Genomic DNA, 16969 nt, shown 5'->3' on the forward strand with positions numbered 1-16969 from the left:
GGATACTGAGAAGTTGTTGCACGGCCATTTTAGTCGTACCATTAATCAAATATAACAAAATAAACAAACATATCTATAGAAAATTACCGAGTCAATAGTTTTGTTGAAAGGGAAAGGTGAAAGCACAACGAGATGATGATTCTCAATTTGTGCCACACAATACGCAACAACAAACTTGGATACAGGTAACGTATAAATTCATAAATTGCCTTGCTACTATTTAGGAAACACTTTACTGATAATTTACCACCAGCGTTAAGTGAGCAATTGAAGAGATTGAGGGTGGGATGGCCCAGTGGTAGCAGTTCACAGTATTAGAATTCGAGCAGCGAACTATGGGTTCGATCACAGCTTCGTGCGAAATTTCTGGTCAAATCGGCGTTGAGGTCGGGCGGAGAAACGACAAAAAAGTGGAGCACTGAGACGCATGTTCGAGACCCGCAACAAGCTTTGGATGTTATGCCATGTTTAGAATCAGCGACAGCTTAACATGTACTACTAATGACAGCTGCGTGTGGGAAGGGGCGCACTTAGTTCCTGATTTCAGGAATACCAAGAATCGAAAAGACGTCTCTTTATTATTAATTATAGGAAGAAATTATGATATAATACAAAACTTTCAACGAAGACTATTGCGTATAGCAGTGACTTCTGAATAGTACATGTTTACACTACAGGCTTCAGACATATTCTCAGATATCTGTTGGCCCCTTTGAAATGACCACAATTTACAAACTCATGTCAAATTGTCAAGGCTTGCAGCGGCAAATTTGAAAAGTTTACCAAATCGAATGCCGACATTGCCGTGTAAATGTAAGAGTAAGACTTGTCTCAAGTTGTCTGGATAGGCGTAAAACATGGATGTTAATTAAAGAAAATTTCTCATTTCAATGAAAAATCGACTATGGATCAACAAGAAAATCAAGCGAAGACGAGATTAGCCAAAAGAGTGAAAAGGCAAACTGTGAGGTAGGAGTCAAATAACTCAATTGATTTCAATCATTACAAATGTTCTGCCTATGCAATTGAAAACGATAGTGTAACAATCTAACAAATATGTTTAATATTCTCTTATTTTATTTCATCATTCTTTTTGTAAATGAAATAGCTATATTCAAAAATTCTTTACTATCAATACATATAGGTACCTAGGCTATTGGAACTTTTGAAGTTGGAAGTTCTTCTGTTCAAGTTCAACTCACAACTGCTGCACTGCAAGCTCGTTAAAAACTTGTTGCTTTCTAATAATTCTAATCTTTTATCAATTTATGGCATGTGACTTAGTCAATTTAAAGTGGATTTTTAAAACTTGTGTGTAATGTGTGATATGGCTGATATTTGTAAGATATTTTGGGATTGGGAATTTTGCCCCTGATAACCCTAAATATAATTTTTGTTAATGTTATGTTCTAAAATTGTATAAGGCCTATGAGATTTGTTAAGCATTTATTTTAAAATTTCATTAAGCATTTTCAAGTCTTATTGATTATAAATTTTTGGTTTTATCCAATGTGGAATAGGCTGAAACTGTGAACATAAATTTTAAAGAATTGTATTTGTACTACCGGTAGCCTACATGGAAAATGGGTTTAAGTATGATACCATAGCTACTTTGAAAATTTCAAGCAACAATGTGTTTTTTTTTTTTTAATATTCACAAACTTATGTTACAGGGCCCCCAGCCAATCTACAAGTAGCCTATGTTTATATTTATAATCATCTCAGACTCCAAACATGACCATTTTTATAGGTATTTTTTGCTTAATTTTCTAGCTTGTTACTTTGGCATTTAAAGAATGATTAAAAAAGTTTTTAATTGTAACAGGCACCTAAATTCTTGGCTTCTTGCTCAAAAAACATAGGGAAATTTTCCCACGCAAACAAGCTTCTTAGAGCCAAATCGCCCATGCCAATGGCAATGGATCATGCAGATTGTACCTGCAGATAAAGATAGTATAGTGTAATATTGTAGCTTAAGCTAATACCGTACTCTGAATGAATTTCCTAAGGCTAAGGATAGGCTACTTGACTGTGTCTCATCACTGTGATAACTCAAATATATTACCGTAAAATGGGGTTACTTTGACTCCCGGAGTAACTTTGACCACTTTTCATTTTTTTACAAGAACCCCCAAAACTCAAAAACTATTTGACATAGAAAAATTTCGTCAATGGCCATTAAAGGCCTAATACTGCGGCTACATAACACAATAGAAAGATTTTAAAAGTTTGCATATCTAATAGGTTAAAAAATTGAAAATGTGACCCACAAAAAAGAGCTATTATTTAAAGCCTGTCAGAGTACCCCCTCCAATTTTTTAATTTTTTGGTAAAATAACTCCAGGTTTTGATGCATTGTAATGAACTCTCCTAGTCCTAGTTACATATGCAAATGATAAATTTTAGGAAATTGTGATAGTGTGCAAATGGGGGGGGGGCGCCGCCCCCCAATGGAGGAGCTCTGACCACCTAATGGCAGCCGTGACGGGGTTACATTGACCGGCTTGCAAATTAAGTTAAAATTGCCATAGGTATGTACCTATTTAACATATTTCATGCTTGATACACATATTAATGTTTTTTTTTTTTTTTTTGTTTGACTCTAAAGATTCTTTTATGCGGTAATTTTAATTTAATTTCCTAGCCGGTCAATGTTACCCCATCACGGCTGCCATTAGATGGTCACATTTTGCCCATTGGTGGGCGGCGCCCTCAATTTACAAACTATGACACTTTCCTAAAATTTGTCAATTGCATATGTAACTAGAAGAGTTCTACTACAATGCACCAAAACCTGGAGTTATTTGGAGTTATTTTACCAAAAAATAAAATTGATTTTACCTCCTGGTCAAAGAAACCCCCAGAGCTGGGATAAAAAAGACCATTGATTTTTTTTTAAATTACATCAAAACTATGAGAGGCAGAAGCCAGCAATTTATGGTGAGTGAAGCTAGAGTATAGACCTGTATTTTGCATGTTTCAATTTAAGTTTAACTTATCTAGTAAAAAAAATTGCATCATTTTGAAAAAAAAATGGTCAAAGTTACCCCATTTTATGGTACTATGTTAACATTACCAAATACTTGAGATATTCCTGCTGATTGGCAACAACTTGGATTGCTCAGTTGTTACTTGTTAGTTTCCATGTATCATTGTATGTTTACTAGAAGCTTGGAATTTTCTGGATAATTTTAATGGTTTTATTGTGATGTTAAAGAACGTTGCCCTGTAAAGGATCAGTGTAGACAATATTGCCCTGAATACTCTGAAAGAGCAATAATCATGCACCCTGAAATAAAACTCTGAAGTAGTTTGCACATTTTAACTGTTCCCTCCGCTACAGGTATCGTCATGCCAACCCTCTGTTTGATGAGTGGCTCCGAGAATGGCAAGACCAGGCCCGACAAGCAGACTCTAATTTGCAGTACATATTTGCCAAGGTACATATATATATTATCTTTAGAGAAAAATTGGGGAATTCTAGTTTGTGACATTTGTTTGGATGAAACTAATAAATACTTAAGATTTCATATAAATTAAATGTTACAAGTAGTCAAATGTCAAATGCATTAATCTTTCTTGACTAAGTTCTTATTCCTAAAAGTTATTCTGACGAATATCTCATTGAGTCCTCATCAATATATTTTAAATCAAGGTGGATGATTTTTTGTAATTAAAAAAAAAAATAAAAAATAAATGATTTTTTAATTTTTTTCTAGCTTTTTTGCCTATTTGAAATGTTATTTTTTTATATTGCAATTAGCCTACTAACAATAACAGTAGGTATATGTATGGCTGAAAATGACTGTTTTTGCCTCCAAGAATGGCTGAGGTGGTGTTTACCACTTTGGGACTTTTGGGTAAACAATTATTGATAAGTATATTCATTAGCTTTGTAAATTTTGTATGGAGCAAGATAACGAGCTAAAGATAACGAGCTAGATATTGACCATTTAACTGGCATCACTATACAACAACACTTCAGGAATGCAGATCTTCTAAACATTGAAGAGTCGCATAACAGATAGGTAGCTGATAGCACAGTCAACAGTGCAAAATACTATCAATAGATCTACTAGTTTTATGTCCTATAAATCTACTAGACTCTACCCTCTAACACACCGACTAGTAGTGACTAAGTGACAGACTACACTGTTCCCATTTGATTCAGATCAATGAACCAATACTAAACATTAACTGAACAATAACCAAACAAACCTCAAACGACTTGAAACGAGACTTATGAGTAAAGCTAACACTGTTTGAAATAAACATGTATGCAATTTAAACATTTTATTTCCATTCTCTGCATTTAATTATTTTATATATAGTTTTATAATTGTAATTGTTTTGTTGCTAGTTATAAATTCACATATTTAAAGATTGAAATTAAATGTTGTAATTAGAATACTCATGTTAAGGGGAAAATCTTTCTAAATGCCTAAAAGGTCAATACAATCTCAACCAATCCTTCTTATGTAAGCTAGCTAACACATGTGAATTGTATAATGTAGTAATTAATATATAAAAAATAGTCAATTAGTTAGTTAAAGACTACTTATAGCCTTATAAGAATTAGCGGTGCAAAATAGCTTGATAGCTGAAGCTCTAGTAAACCATTCTACTACTTACTTACTTATAAGAATTAGCTAAGCTGCTAGCTATGTACAATGTGTTGCAACACTTATGCCTCTGTACCAAAAACATACAATTCATTGGAATGCAATATTGCAATACCTACACACTAAAGGCAACAGGTTAATATTCAAATTTGTTATAATACATTTATACTAAACCATGAATAAGAATACCTACCTCAAAATAAATTAAAGACTGCCACTCAATATATTTGAATATATATGGTACTAAAATAAAAAATTCATGATTTTTTATAAAAAATCACATGATTTAATCACATGATTTAATCAGTTTGATTTAATCATTGCCAACCCTGATTTAAATAGAACCTAATATTCTAACAGAAGAATTTTTTTATTCATAGTCAAATAAAATCTCATTCTGTTGTAGCCAGCTTGAAAATTATGTAACCAAAAGAAAATTGTATAGATTAATGTTCTTGTTCTGAATAAATTGAATAATTTATTAATGTTAATGTAATTTCAATGTGTTATTTTTGTGCCATATTTCTCAGGCTCGGAAGTCTCTGCAGAAGTTTCCCTTGCCCGTGTATTGCGGGGCAGACTGCAAGGTCTTGCACTATTTTGGAGACAAGCTCTGCAATATGATAGATAAGAAAATTGCCAGTTATGAGCTGGAGCATGGCACAATTGACTGGGACAAGCACATCACTGTGAGATCTTGTATTATTTTTATTTAACCAGCTTTTCAATAATTAGTACATCACCATATTCATCTTTGAAGTACCTACGGGTCATGAAATGTTGTCATGTTATGATACCAGCTTCAGTATTTTTGACCAAAGGTCTATATTCTTTGCATAAAATTGAATGGACCTAATTCAGGTTTATTGCCTCATGTTCATGCAATGTCCTGAAATTGATATGAAGTCTTGCCTCAGCAAGTCTGTAGCAGCCTTTTGTGTAACTGTGGATTGTTGTTTGAATCAATTAAACTGCAGATAATTCTTTTCCTTTAAACCACAGTCAGTTTCCCCATCTTAATAAGCAGGTTCATAACACTATTACTTCTAACTTTTTCTGAAAGGGCAGTAAATTATGTATGAATGGAAATAAGAATATAAGAATAAGAATACTATGCTGTATTTTGTAAAATTGGGCAAATGTGTGAGCAAGTGGAAGTTATATTGTAATATTTCGACTTGTTGCTGCCACAGAATCATTCCCCGCCTAAATTTGTTTTGATAATTGACTCTATATTTTGTGTCTCTGTGTACATAGTTCTAAAATGATACCCAGTCTCGGAGTTTTCTTTCACAATGGAGTTACAAAATGAGCCTCAAATCACTCAGCTCTATTCATAACATGTGGATGTTATTCCTGATGCATTTTATATTGGTTGCAGGCTCAGAGAGGGAAAGTTAAGGTGTGCATTGCCACTGAATCTCCACGTGTTCCTTCAGCATCTGCTCCTCGTCCTAAGAAAACCAAGAGATCTGCACGCCAAGCTGCTTCAGTTCCCACAAACTCTGCAGGCTCTGAATCAGTGGCGTTGAAGCGTCAAAATCGTCCTAGGAAGCCAGTAACTGAGAAAGTCAGAAAATCTAAGAAATCATTAACTTCCCCTTCAATTGAGCCTGTTCCTATGCTGCCAGTGGATGGAATTTCTCCAGAAGCATGTGATTCAGGTTGGCGTCAGAAAATGATTAAGAAATTGTGTGTATACAATGTATGAGGGCATATGTGATAGAAACTATAATATATAGCATATATGATGTATGATAGCATGGATGATATATGATCGCATATATGATATATGGTAGAAAATAGAACTAATTGTTTCAATAATATCAACCAGTTTTGATGTGGGTGCCAGATTATATCATTAATTAATTCTGACATCATCAATGAAGCGCTGTGTCAAATTCTGATACAATGTATTGTTTCTCAACAAGGTTGTACTCTGAATAATCAATTCTGAACTAATTGATGTTTCAGTCCTGAGCGTCCATATGCACCAAATATCAGGCAAATACTACTGTGCAAATAGACTTAATATAACATACATCTGGAAATAGGATGCCGTGTGTTGGCATTGGTAATGATATATTCATATTCAGCTTCATCAGGAAGCTTTTTTTCTGAAGTTGAAAAATTTTTGCTATTCTTCTTGAACAATTAAATTGTCAGCAAGGGAGCAAACTTTTTTCCACCTTTTTTTTATTATTCTCTTCACTGCTTCATTTGACAATGGAACAAAAATCCAAGAATATTTATAATTAATAATTGCTTGGTCAATGCTGCATACAAGAATTAACACAAAAAAAAACTTTCAGAAGTGATCACATGCAAACAACCACTAGGTACTTATATCAGCATGCAGTTCGTAATCTTCTTACAAGTAATCCCCATGTTCCTACATTAGCTACTTACATGGATCTTGGATGGATCAGACATGGATCAGTTGTTTATGCTTATAAATCACTAAAACTGCCTTGGTATTTACTCCAGTTGCATTATTATTATTTACTCCAGTATTTACTCCAGTTACCTGGAAGCATCTCTTCAAATCCTTATGTATTCTTCAGTTATACACCCGTTTTTTTATAATTCTTGCTGTTGCGCTCATTTGAACAACTTTTTTTAAATGAATTATTCTGCTATACAGAACACGACGACCAGCTGTCTACTGACACGATCCAGTTCACATTGTTGCCTGGGAGCTACGACATCGTCTTGTGCGTCGACTGCGCTGAAACTACAAGCAAGTGAGTCCTGAGTTTGTAACAATGCAGGTCTGTTTCTGCGACTTGATGCATATAATATTCGTTTAAAAATTCCTTTAAAAAAATTAAACTTGATGCATATAATATTCGTTTAAAAATTACGATCCAGTTCACATTGTTGCCTGGGAGCTACGACATCGTCTTGTGCGTTGACTGCGCTGAAACTACAAGCAAGTGAGTCCTGAGTTTGTAACAAGGCACGTCTGTTTCTGCAACTTGATGCATATAATATGCGTTTAAAAATTACTTTAAAAAATATTTCTTTTTTACTTTTTAAAGACAACACTTCCAAAGAATTCAGTGTCTCCGATGTTACACCTCTAAGAATGAATTTCTAATTTTATTTCCATACATAAAAAAATAAATATTTTATTTTTTCATGTTAATATATGAAAAATTTTAAATTTTCGCAATTATTTATTCTGTCAATTGATTAATGCATTGCCTCCGACTTTATGCAAGTGTACAAAATTTCAGACCGATTGGACAGTGTGGTAAATATTGATTATAAGATTTGTAGCAGACAAACGAACAACGAAGAAGTTAAAGAGAAGTGTTGTAAAAATACGTTTCCTTTCTGCAGTAGCTGAAATTATTTGTGTGTGACATCTTGTATTTTCAGTGTTGAAAAATTTGATTTTATTATTCATCGAGTGTTAGCTTAAACAATTTTTTATTTATATCTTTTTGTACTGGGAAAGTTTTTTTCTGGTTCATTTTCTACTGTGGAAAGTTTGGTAACGTTGATAGAAAAATAAATCTCTTTACAAGTTGTAATTATTTAATCCATACTGCTAACATAATAAGCACGAAGTTTGTAAATGCTTATTTCAATGAAAAGTTTGTTGACAGGAGTAGCAAAGCTGGCATCGTGAAGGAGCTCACTCAGCACGGGGTGCTGTATGACGTCAGAAAGCTTCACGTCGGTGACTTTGCGTGGGTCGCGCGAGAGAACACGCCGGAGGGCAAGGTACATTTGAGATTTCTTACTCAATTAGATTATTCAAATAATTGTTTTCACTAAAATGTTTTGTCAATCGTTAATTTTTCTTCAAGTCAGTTTTTTCTTGTGATGTAGCTCAGCTTTTTTAATGTAAGGTAGCTCACCAGTGTGGTCGTGGACGGAGTCGTCTAGAACTTTTGTGCGATCCTAAAAAAGACTTTCTTTAAATATCTTGATAATTGACGGAGCCGTCTAGAACTTTCGTAACAGGATAAAAAGACCTTTTTTTAATATCTTAATAATTTTTCTGTCTACCAAAATCTTGTTTGTGAAGTCTTGGTGGTTCTCCTCAGACTGTGCGGGAGGTAATGTTGCCGTGCATTGTAGAGCGCAAGCGCATGGACGATCTCGCGAGCAGCATCAAGGACGGCCGCTGCAGGGAACAGAAGCACCGCCTGCTGCAGTGTGGCATCGACACGGCCATCTACCTCGTCGAGACTGCCGGCCAACACAGAGCTGGGTACGTTCTAGTTCCGTATTGCATAAAAAATATAAGATTTTTCATGCATCTTATTGTTTCCATTATGTTATGATAACTACACGGCCATCTACCTCGTCGAGACTGCCGGCCAACACAGAGCTGGGTACGTTCTAGTTCCGTATTGCATAAAAAATATAACTCAGTACTCACTGCAGTGAGTGACAGAGAGCGCATTTTCTCGTCGACGAAAACTTGAGGTCACGGACAGACGGACATGGCGAGCACAATCTGTCTCTNACGTGAGTGACAGAGAGCGCATTTTCTCGTCGACGAAAACTTGAGGTCACGGACAGACGGACATGGCGAGCACAATTGTGCATTTTTTCCATAAATGAGAAAATGCGCTAAAAATTAAAATTTGTCAGGCATCTAATTTTTAAACTGTTGCAATTATGTCGTGATAACTATGTTCAGACGTTATTACTGAGATGTGTTGTCACGAAGCTGCTAGGGAAAACAAATTTCGTTCCTCTATGAATAGCAAGATTTGTACCTTTGAAGCTAATCTATCGTAAGTGGAAGCTGAAGTTGTGAACCAATACAATACTTCTATTGTATCTTTATGAATATTTGATTCATAGAGATGCAATAGTCATGACATGCTGTTTTATTTTAGAACCAATACATCACTTCTTTTGCATCTCTATAAATATTTGAGGAATAAGTGATATTTTGTCCTTGAATGTTTCTATATTTTGCGATGTCCTCTTACACGTACCGAATTGCCTAGAAACTCATGGTAACATAGGTACACGTAGCACCCCAAGTAGATGTATCGTCCAGTTTCTCACCTGCAAATGGTGGGTTTAGTTTGGAAAGCCGTCAGTGGCTGATGGCGTTCCAAACTTGTAATTATTTATATTTTATGATGACATTTTATTAAATTATTTATTGCCCCAGGCTGCCTCTCTCAACGTGTCATCAGGCCGTCGCTAACACCAACGTAGTCGATGGACTCCTCGTGAAATGGACGGCAGATTATAAGGAAAGCGCCGGATACCTCACACTACTGACCAGAATACTGCAGTCAACTTATCAGGTAACTTACAATATAATGATATAATGTAGGCGCTGGATACCTCACAACTACTGACCAGAATACTGCAGTCAACTTATCAGGTAACTTACAATATAATGATATAATGTAGGCGCCGGATACCTCACACTACTGACCAGAATATTGCAGTCTACTTATCAGGTAACTTACAATATATATAATCATATAATGTAGGCCCGTGTCAGCTTTAAATATTAGAACGTCAGGCCTGTCTCCGATTCTGAACAATGCAGAATCTTCACGGCTTGTTACTGGTCTCGGTCACGCTGCTCATGGCTCAAAATCTGGCTGTGCGTAAGCTCCCTGCCACCTCGCCGATTTCGACTAGTATTTTTACAACCTATCCTGCTGCTTTTAACCGCTCGGCCATCCCTCAGAGTAGGTCGATATAATAAATAAATTATTTTATGTCATTAGACGCAGCGCCCTTGCTACTGAGTTTTGTTCTGAGTCCACAATTGCCAAATATTGTCCTGATTGTCTGGCAGTTGTGGTTGGGAAAAGTAAAAATTTAGCCAACCAATTTAGTACTATTAAATACTCGGAGTTCTTAGCTACTTTTTTGTACTCTTCCTTGCCAAAGTCTGTTCTAAATAACGATATACTTTATCTGTATTATTTCGTCATCAATACTCGATTATCACTATAATATGTTCGTAACTCTTGCCAACGCAGCTGCGAGTAGAATTGCTTTTTGCTAATTATAACATTGCTCGGAATATATCTAGAGGCTCAGCCTGCCACTCTGGATCCTAGAGGCCCAATTTCCTGGCTGCTCGGTTGGTTTGTTTTCTCTGCAGACGACCTTTCTTTGACTCTTCTATCGTTCGGCAGTAACTTTTCGAAATTACTCGTATTTTTTCCAAACTGTCAAGAAATGTCCAAGTCTTATATACAAGTTTTTATTTCTTGAGAACTTTCATCATGACCCATTTATAGCCCTCAAAATTACAAGTTTTTTTCTAATTCCAATGTTCCAATTAACACATAATGATTTACTATTTTATTAGTAACTGGATATTGTACTTCGCTTGTAAAATTAATGGTAACTTTTATCGAAGCCATGACCTTCAAGTCCAGCGTATCAAGCAGCCTGCTGCTGATTGAACTTAAATTTTTTTGCTACTAATCTCCATCTCGCACTTAAATACCTCTTTTCAAGTTATTAATTTCTTTTATTATTAGGTATTATTTATTATTAATTTCTTTTCAAGGTATTAATTTGTAAAAAAGTTGCACTCTGGCGTGAAGGAACAGACTATATGGATAATTGAATGGCGTGTTATTAACTGAATAATCTGTGCCTTTGATTTGATTGTATTAAGTATCATCTCGATATAAGTTTTTCACATGCAACTGCAGTAAAATTCGAAAGCTAGTCTCGAACAAGTTAGCGATAATGACCTATTCACCGTTTTCTAATCGTGAGTGGAAACACATTTTGAGCTAAGTTTACGGCAGATTTGTCATAAGTTTTCTTTATCTGATTACATATTTTTGCTACAGGGTCTGTCTGTGCGTGCGCTGAAAGGCGGTAAGCTGCCGACACCGTGTCCAGTCGGCTGCTGCGACCTGCTGGAGTTCTCCACGTTCAACAAGGGCCTCGTGAAGAACAGGCAACTGGTCGTGCGCGAGATGCTGGCCAAGCATCTCTTGCAGGTGGCTGGTCTCAGCGTTCAGAAAGTCACCGCTATCGTCAACGAGGTATGACTTGAGGGTTTGATATTGCGCGGTATTTCGCTGCGAAATCGAGAAATGAGGGCTGAAGATGGCGCGGTATTTCGCTGCGGAATTGATAAAAACTCGAAATAATTGGTAAAAACGAAATTTTAAATTTGTATTTAGTTACTCTAAATGATTTTGGCTTATAAGCCACATATTTAACTTGTACGTAGCATTAGCTAATTGTATTGTTTGCATGGGTTTGGTTATGTGGGTTATGAGTTGAGCTTTTTGCAAGGTCTGTGTGAGGCAGGCTTTATCCAAGTCCTCAATTTTTTTTTCCTCAATAGATGTTATACAATAATTAATAATTGAATAAACCAATGAATTTATTTACAGTTTTTATTAATCATTCGACTTTTTTGAAATTTAGCGCACAATTTAAGGGAACTCAATATATGGAACCTATTATTCTGAAATAATAATACCTGTAGTTTATTTTAATCAATACTGCAACACCGCGATTTTTCGTGCAAAATTGCAAAATTTCTCTTGTTCATGATATACGCCCTCACAGTGAGGAAAAGTTGGCTCCTCTCTTCATAAATTTTTTTGTTACTTGTTCCAAGTTATTTTAGCAGTTACTTTTCATTTTTCAATAATTCTATTTGCATTTTTAACTCCTGTCGCACTCCATAGGCACAAATGTACCTACATTAGGTTCGATTGTAACGTTGCAAAATTATGCAGTCTGACGAAGATGGAATCAGAATCACATTTACGTGTCGATCGAGTAGAGAATTTATTTTGTATTCAAGTCAAAAATTTGGCCGTACAGGCACCGACCCTGCAAGCTCTGCTGTCGCTGCTCAGCTCAGAGGAAGGCATCGAGAAACTCGGCGCCCTGAAGGCGACACGCAGCGGCCGACCTCTGGGGGCGGCGGTAGCGGCTACTCTGCGCAGCCTCTACTTCGACACCTGCCTGCGTTGATTGTTGTCTCGTGTTGTCTGATGTCACCACTCAAAACAACTGATGTCTGTAAACGTGGTTAACAACAGCTAATGTCTTCTGTTGTCTATGAACATGGTTAACAACAGCTAATGCTTTCTGTTGTCTGTAAACATTTCTAACAGCAGCAAATGCTTTCTCTTGTTTGTAAACATGGCCAACAACAGCAAATGTCTTCTGTTGTCTGTAAACATGGCTAACAACAGCTGATGTCTTCTATTGTCTGTAAACATGGTTAACAACAGCTAATGCTTTCTGTTGTCTGTAAACATAGCTAACAACAGTCGGTGTTTAATGTTCGTGAACTCGAACATCTGATTTCTTCCGACTCTTTCGTTTGATCATCTTCATTTGATCGTGCTTGGCTCATCGCAGTCAACGATCTTGCATCAAATTATCGTAGTATGTGGGCTTTTATGGTGACAAATTAATAAAAACTTGTTTCTCAAGTTGCCCCGAATGAAACCCCTGATGCCTATGTCCGTCCGAACATAAAGGAAAACGCAACTATGACAGTAGCGGTTTTTATCTTAACTACACCGATAATTTTTGTAATCCTTCGAGCCTCAATGAGCACAATTTAAACTTCTACTGTTCTTGGCCATTTTGGCTTACAGTAAACTTTCTACAGCTTGCTTCCTCTGCTGCTATTTTATTATGTTCTCACGTATTTCTTATAAATCTCATCTGAAAAGTTATTTATTGGTCATAGTTGTTTTCAATTATGTTTGAATGATAGTGCGCGGTATTTGTCAAAGGCTTACTCAGCCATACCATTCAACCTTAAAATCTTGAATAATATATATTCTGTGTACAATCCGTTGTTCTTAGTAAGTTACAGATGGTTGAATATGATACCAAAAAATATATGAATTTGAAATATAAAGTACCGTTTTATCTAGGTACTTCATACTTATATCCTAAGAAGTTCTCTGCTGATAAGAAAATCGTTGACCAAAATAATGCATAATGTACCTAGATTTTGCTCTGCCGTTACCAGCCTTCTATTTATTCGAAGAACTTTTCACATCTCATTTATGCAGTTGAAGAGAAACATAGATCATAAATGAACTATAATAATGTCTAATCATGTGATCGTTGCAGAATTCTTATAAATGACGTATGATATTCCCTCTTACTCGACAGACCGAACCAGTTTAACCACGCGTCTCTTAAACTCTTAACGAACAATGTTTTATGAACAATTTTCATATCAGAGTCCATATGATGTGAAAACGTTTGTGAGAGGTAAAAACAAAATTGGTAAATTGTATTTAGTTACTCTAAATAATAATTTTGGCTTATAAGCCACATATTTAACTTGTACGTAGCATTAGCTAATTGTATTTTTTTAGATAACAAGCCAAAACTCGAGAATGATATTCCATAAAAGCTTATTCATGTAACTGGTTTCCTTGTAAGTAACTAAGTATAGAGGTCGCTCCTTGCAATGCGTAAACTTAATATGGTTCCTCCCTTCCATTGTGTAACGTCGTGCAATTTTATTGAGAATCAATTAGTCAGCTTGCGTAGTGAAGTGAAGATTGTGTGGTTAGAGTCGAGCATCCCTTTACTTTGTTTGAATGCTCGCCTAAAGCTGAAAACGAGACTACAACATAATATCGAGAGCTACATCTCCAAATCGTGTGTCGCTGCATTCAGACAATTCGTATACTGACTTTCAAAACTGGCTAAGTGAACGTAAGTACTTACGCTCTATTTTCTTGTCTATGATTGGTGGATTTTGCTTGAAAGGTCGTGAATGATTGGCTGTGAACTTACGATCTCTTAACTTTTTTTTTGAAAGTATAGGCCCTGTTTACGATAATTCCACACAAATGAAGCTTTTAATGGGCAAGAGGGGCAATTCCATAGAAGATCCCGGCAATAGGACCATACGCAGCTATCTGATGCAGAAAGAAAGTATTAAGATTTGTTGGACTTTCTCTTAATTCGTAGTTTACTGAGCAAACCCATCCAGCTACTGATAGTGTATTGAGTTGAATATATGAATATAATGCGCACATCGACGAGGTTTGTTGAGAATTAGATTTTTTTATGGATTAAAATATGCTATCAAGCATATTTCAACATATTTTGCAAGACGATTATTTGAACATCACATTACTGATGAGAAACGCTTGTATCAACATGAGTTTCTCATCAGCTGGTAACAGGTTTAATACCGATACATTTCCGGGTTAATATTATATGCGACAACTTGCATGAAAAATGGTTTTATAACAGTTAAAATATTGTTTTATTATAGTTTAAATTTACTCTTTTCTCGATTTTTCAAGAGATAACCGGAAGAAAGAAAGGAATGATTCGAGATTCTTGGCCAAGACATTCTTGGTTTGTTTATGCCGAGTCAGCGTCTCATGCGTGAGTGTGTCTCGGTAAATTCCAATTTTGCAAAGATAACAAAGCTTGGATGAACGAGGTCAGACAGGAACGGCGGCAATTTACTGACCTGGGGCCATACTTTCAAAACTCGCTAAGTGAACGTAAGTACTTACGCACTATTTTCTTGCCTATGATTGGTGGATTTTGCTTGTAAGGCCGGCAATGATTGGCTCATCACTCATGAACTTACGATCTCTTAACTTTTTTTGATAGTATAGGCCCAGAATGCTAATTGACCAATAGTGAGCTATATAGAATTATACTCTTATCACGCCACAAGGCACCGTTACAAGTTATATAAAAAAACATATCTCAATGCAAGCAAAAGTTTCTAATAACGGTTTAATAGAAATTGATGAATGTCATTGGCAATTTGACTTTTGATCAACTCCAGTAATGTTGAAAAAAAAATCATATCGGTAGATAAATAAGTAAAACATTTCAAGCTGGCAGTGTTGACTTAGTGAGTGGGTTCTTGGCTGGCGGTGTTGACTTAGTGAGTGGGTTCTTGGCTGGCGGTGTTGACTTAGTGAGTGGGTTCTTGGCTGGCGGTGTTGACTTACTGAGTGGGTTCTTGGCTGGCGGTATGTACTTACGTACTTACTACTTAGTGAGTAGGTTCTTTTCTCCATGCGTGAAATCGTGAATTTATGCAAAAGATATTGACTTGGTACGTTGGGTATTGATTTTTTTACTTTGTGCTCGGGTTCTTGTCTAGGAACCCGTTCGGGTCAGCTTAGAACTCAGCGCGAGCGCGAGGTCTGCTCAGCTGCGAAGAGATGACTTGCGTAATGCGCACAAAGAGCGAATCAACCAAGACACTATCGCACACAAGATCAAGATCAGTACTCTCGATCTTTACATTTTATTGATGGTCTTTGAGTTTCAAATGATAACTGCGGTGAAATTGTATTTTACGATAATAATAGTCAATTAATTCCTGTGAAATTGAATTTGATTCGTAATTTTTTGGTTAATTTTTGCGAGCAGAGCAATGCTTACATTATAGGTCGACTACTTCTTTAAGTCCAGAAATATGAGTGCATGGAATCAATTTCCACTGACGATTCAGTCTGTCTTATTTCGGCTGATGTAGATCAATTTGCGATTCAGTTCGTTGTTAAAGTATCTAAATAACAGGTTACCACTACCCTCCTCTAAAGTGTGATAAAAAGTCTTCTCTTCTGATCAATGTATTCGCTGTTTACCTTCGACAAACCTAAAATAATTTTTCGAATTTTTCACCCTTGATTCTAGTGAATTTCTATATCTGTAATGGATTCAATAAATGGATGTTTTAGTGAGCGTCTTGTGGAAAAATAACTCGGAGGTTTGATCATTTGTTGCATCTTACCAAAAAAGTTTGCTATGTAAATACCGTATGTAAATTCGAAGATACATAAAATATTCGAGTTATTGAAACTAACCTCGCCACAGCACATAATTATGTAGCAGGTTTTCAAAAGGGAAAATATATATTTTTAATTAATTAACCTGGACGAGCGGAGAGGTAAGTGCAGTTTCCACGGATCTTTGTTTCATTGACAGTAGTAGGATTTAGCCTAGGAACTTCATTTGTCCTCATGCTAATTAATATCAATAAAAATTGATAACCGCTCAAAACACTTTTAACCTTGTGTAAAGTGTTTACAACAGAAAGAAGCATTCGTGATAAAAGGAACCCGTGCATTGAGCTATAACTATGAAGGCAAAGTAACGACTAACGGTTTCAATGATTAATGAATATCATGGACAATTTTACTCTTGATTAGATCCAGTAATAATGAAGAAAATAAAATTGGTAAGTTAATAGATAAAACATTTCAGGGCATCAAAATTGCATAATAATAGATGAATTACTTATTTCACCCTAATTACTTATTTCACCCTCGGGCTTTTATCTCTCCCGCATGCCGTCACAGAGACACAGACGATCAAGCAGCTAAGCCAGCTCAGTCGTGCTTCAT

At 35.9% G+C, this 16969-nt stretch overlaps 1 protein-coding gene across 2 annotated transcripts; it reads left to right on the forward strand.

Moving 5' to 3' along the window:
- The first annotated feature begins 727 nt into the window (after nucleotides 1–727).
- On the forward strand, nucleotides 728–13241 carry LOC108677491 (crossover junction endonuclease MUS81). 2 transcript variants are annotated; one of them, XM_018165714.2, is made up of 11 exons: nucleotides 728–969; nucleotides 3344–3440; nucleotides 5153–5311; nucleotides 6004–6286; nucleotides 7267–7301; nucleotides 7494–7558; nucleotides 8237–8354; nucleotides 8681–8847; nucleotides 9769–9907; nucleotides 11432–11629; nucleotides 12426–13241. In XM_018165714.2, the coding sequence occupies exons 1-11, from the start codon at nucleotides 905–907 to the stop codon at nucleotides 12576–12578; spliced, it is 1479 nt and encodes a 492-aa protein (XP_018021203.1). In that variant the 5' UTR covers nucleotides 728–904; the 3' UTR covers nucleotides 12579–13241. The 2 variants fall into 2 exon arrangements, with proteins under 2 accessions (XP_018021203.1, XP_047735564.1); XM_047879608.1 differs by lacking the exon at nucleotides 7494–7558 and having other exon boundaries at nucleotides 7267–7366.
- Nucleotides 13242–16969: the final 3728 nt, after the last annotated feature.

This window comes from Hyalella azteca, unplaced genomic scaffold (genome assembly GCF_000764305.2).
Source record: "Hyalella azteca isolate HAZT.00-mixed unplaced genomic scaffold, Hazt_2.0.2 contig3406, whole genome shotgun sequence".
Lineage (NCBI taxonomy): Eukaryota > Metazoa > Arthropoda > Malacostraca > Amphipoda > Hyalellidae > Hyalella > Hyalella azteca.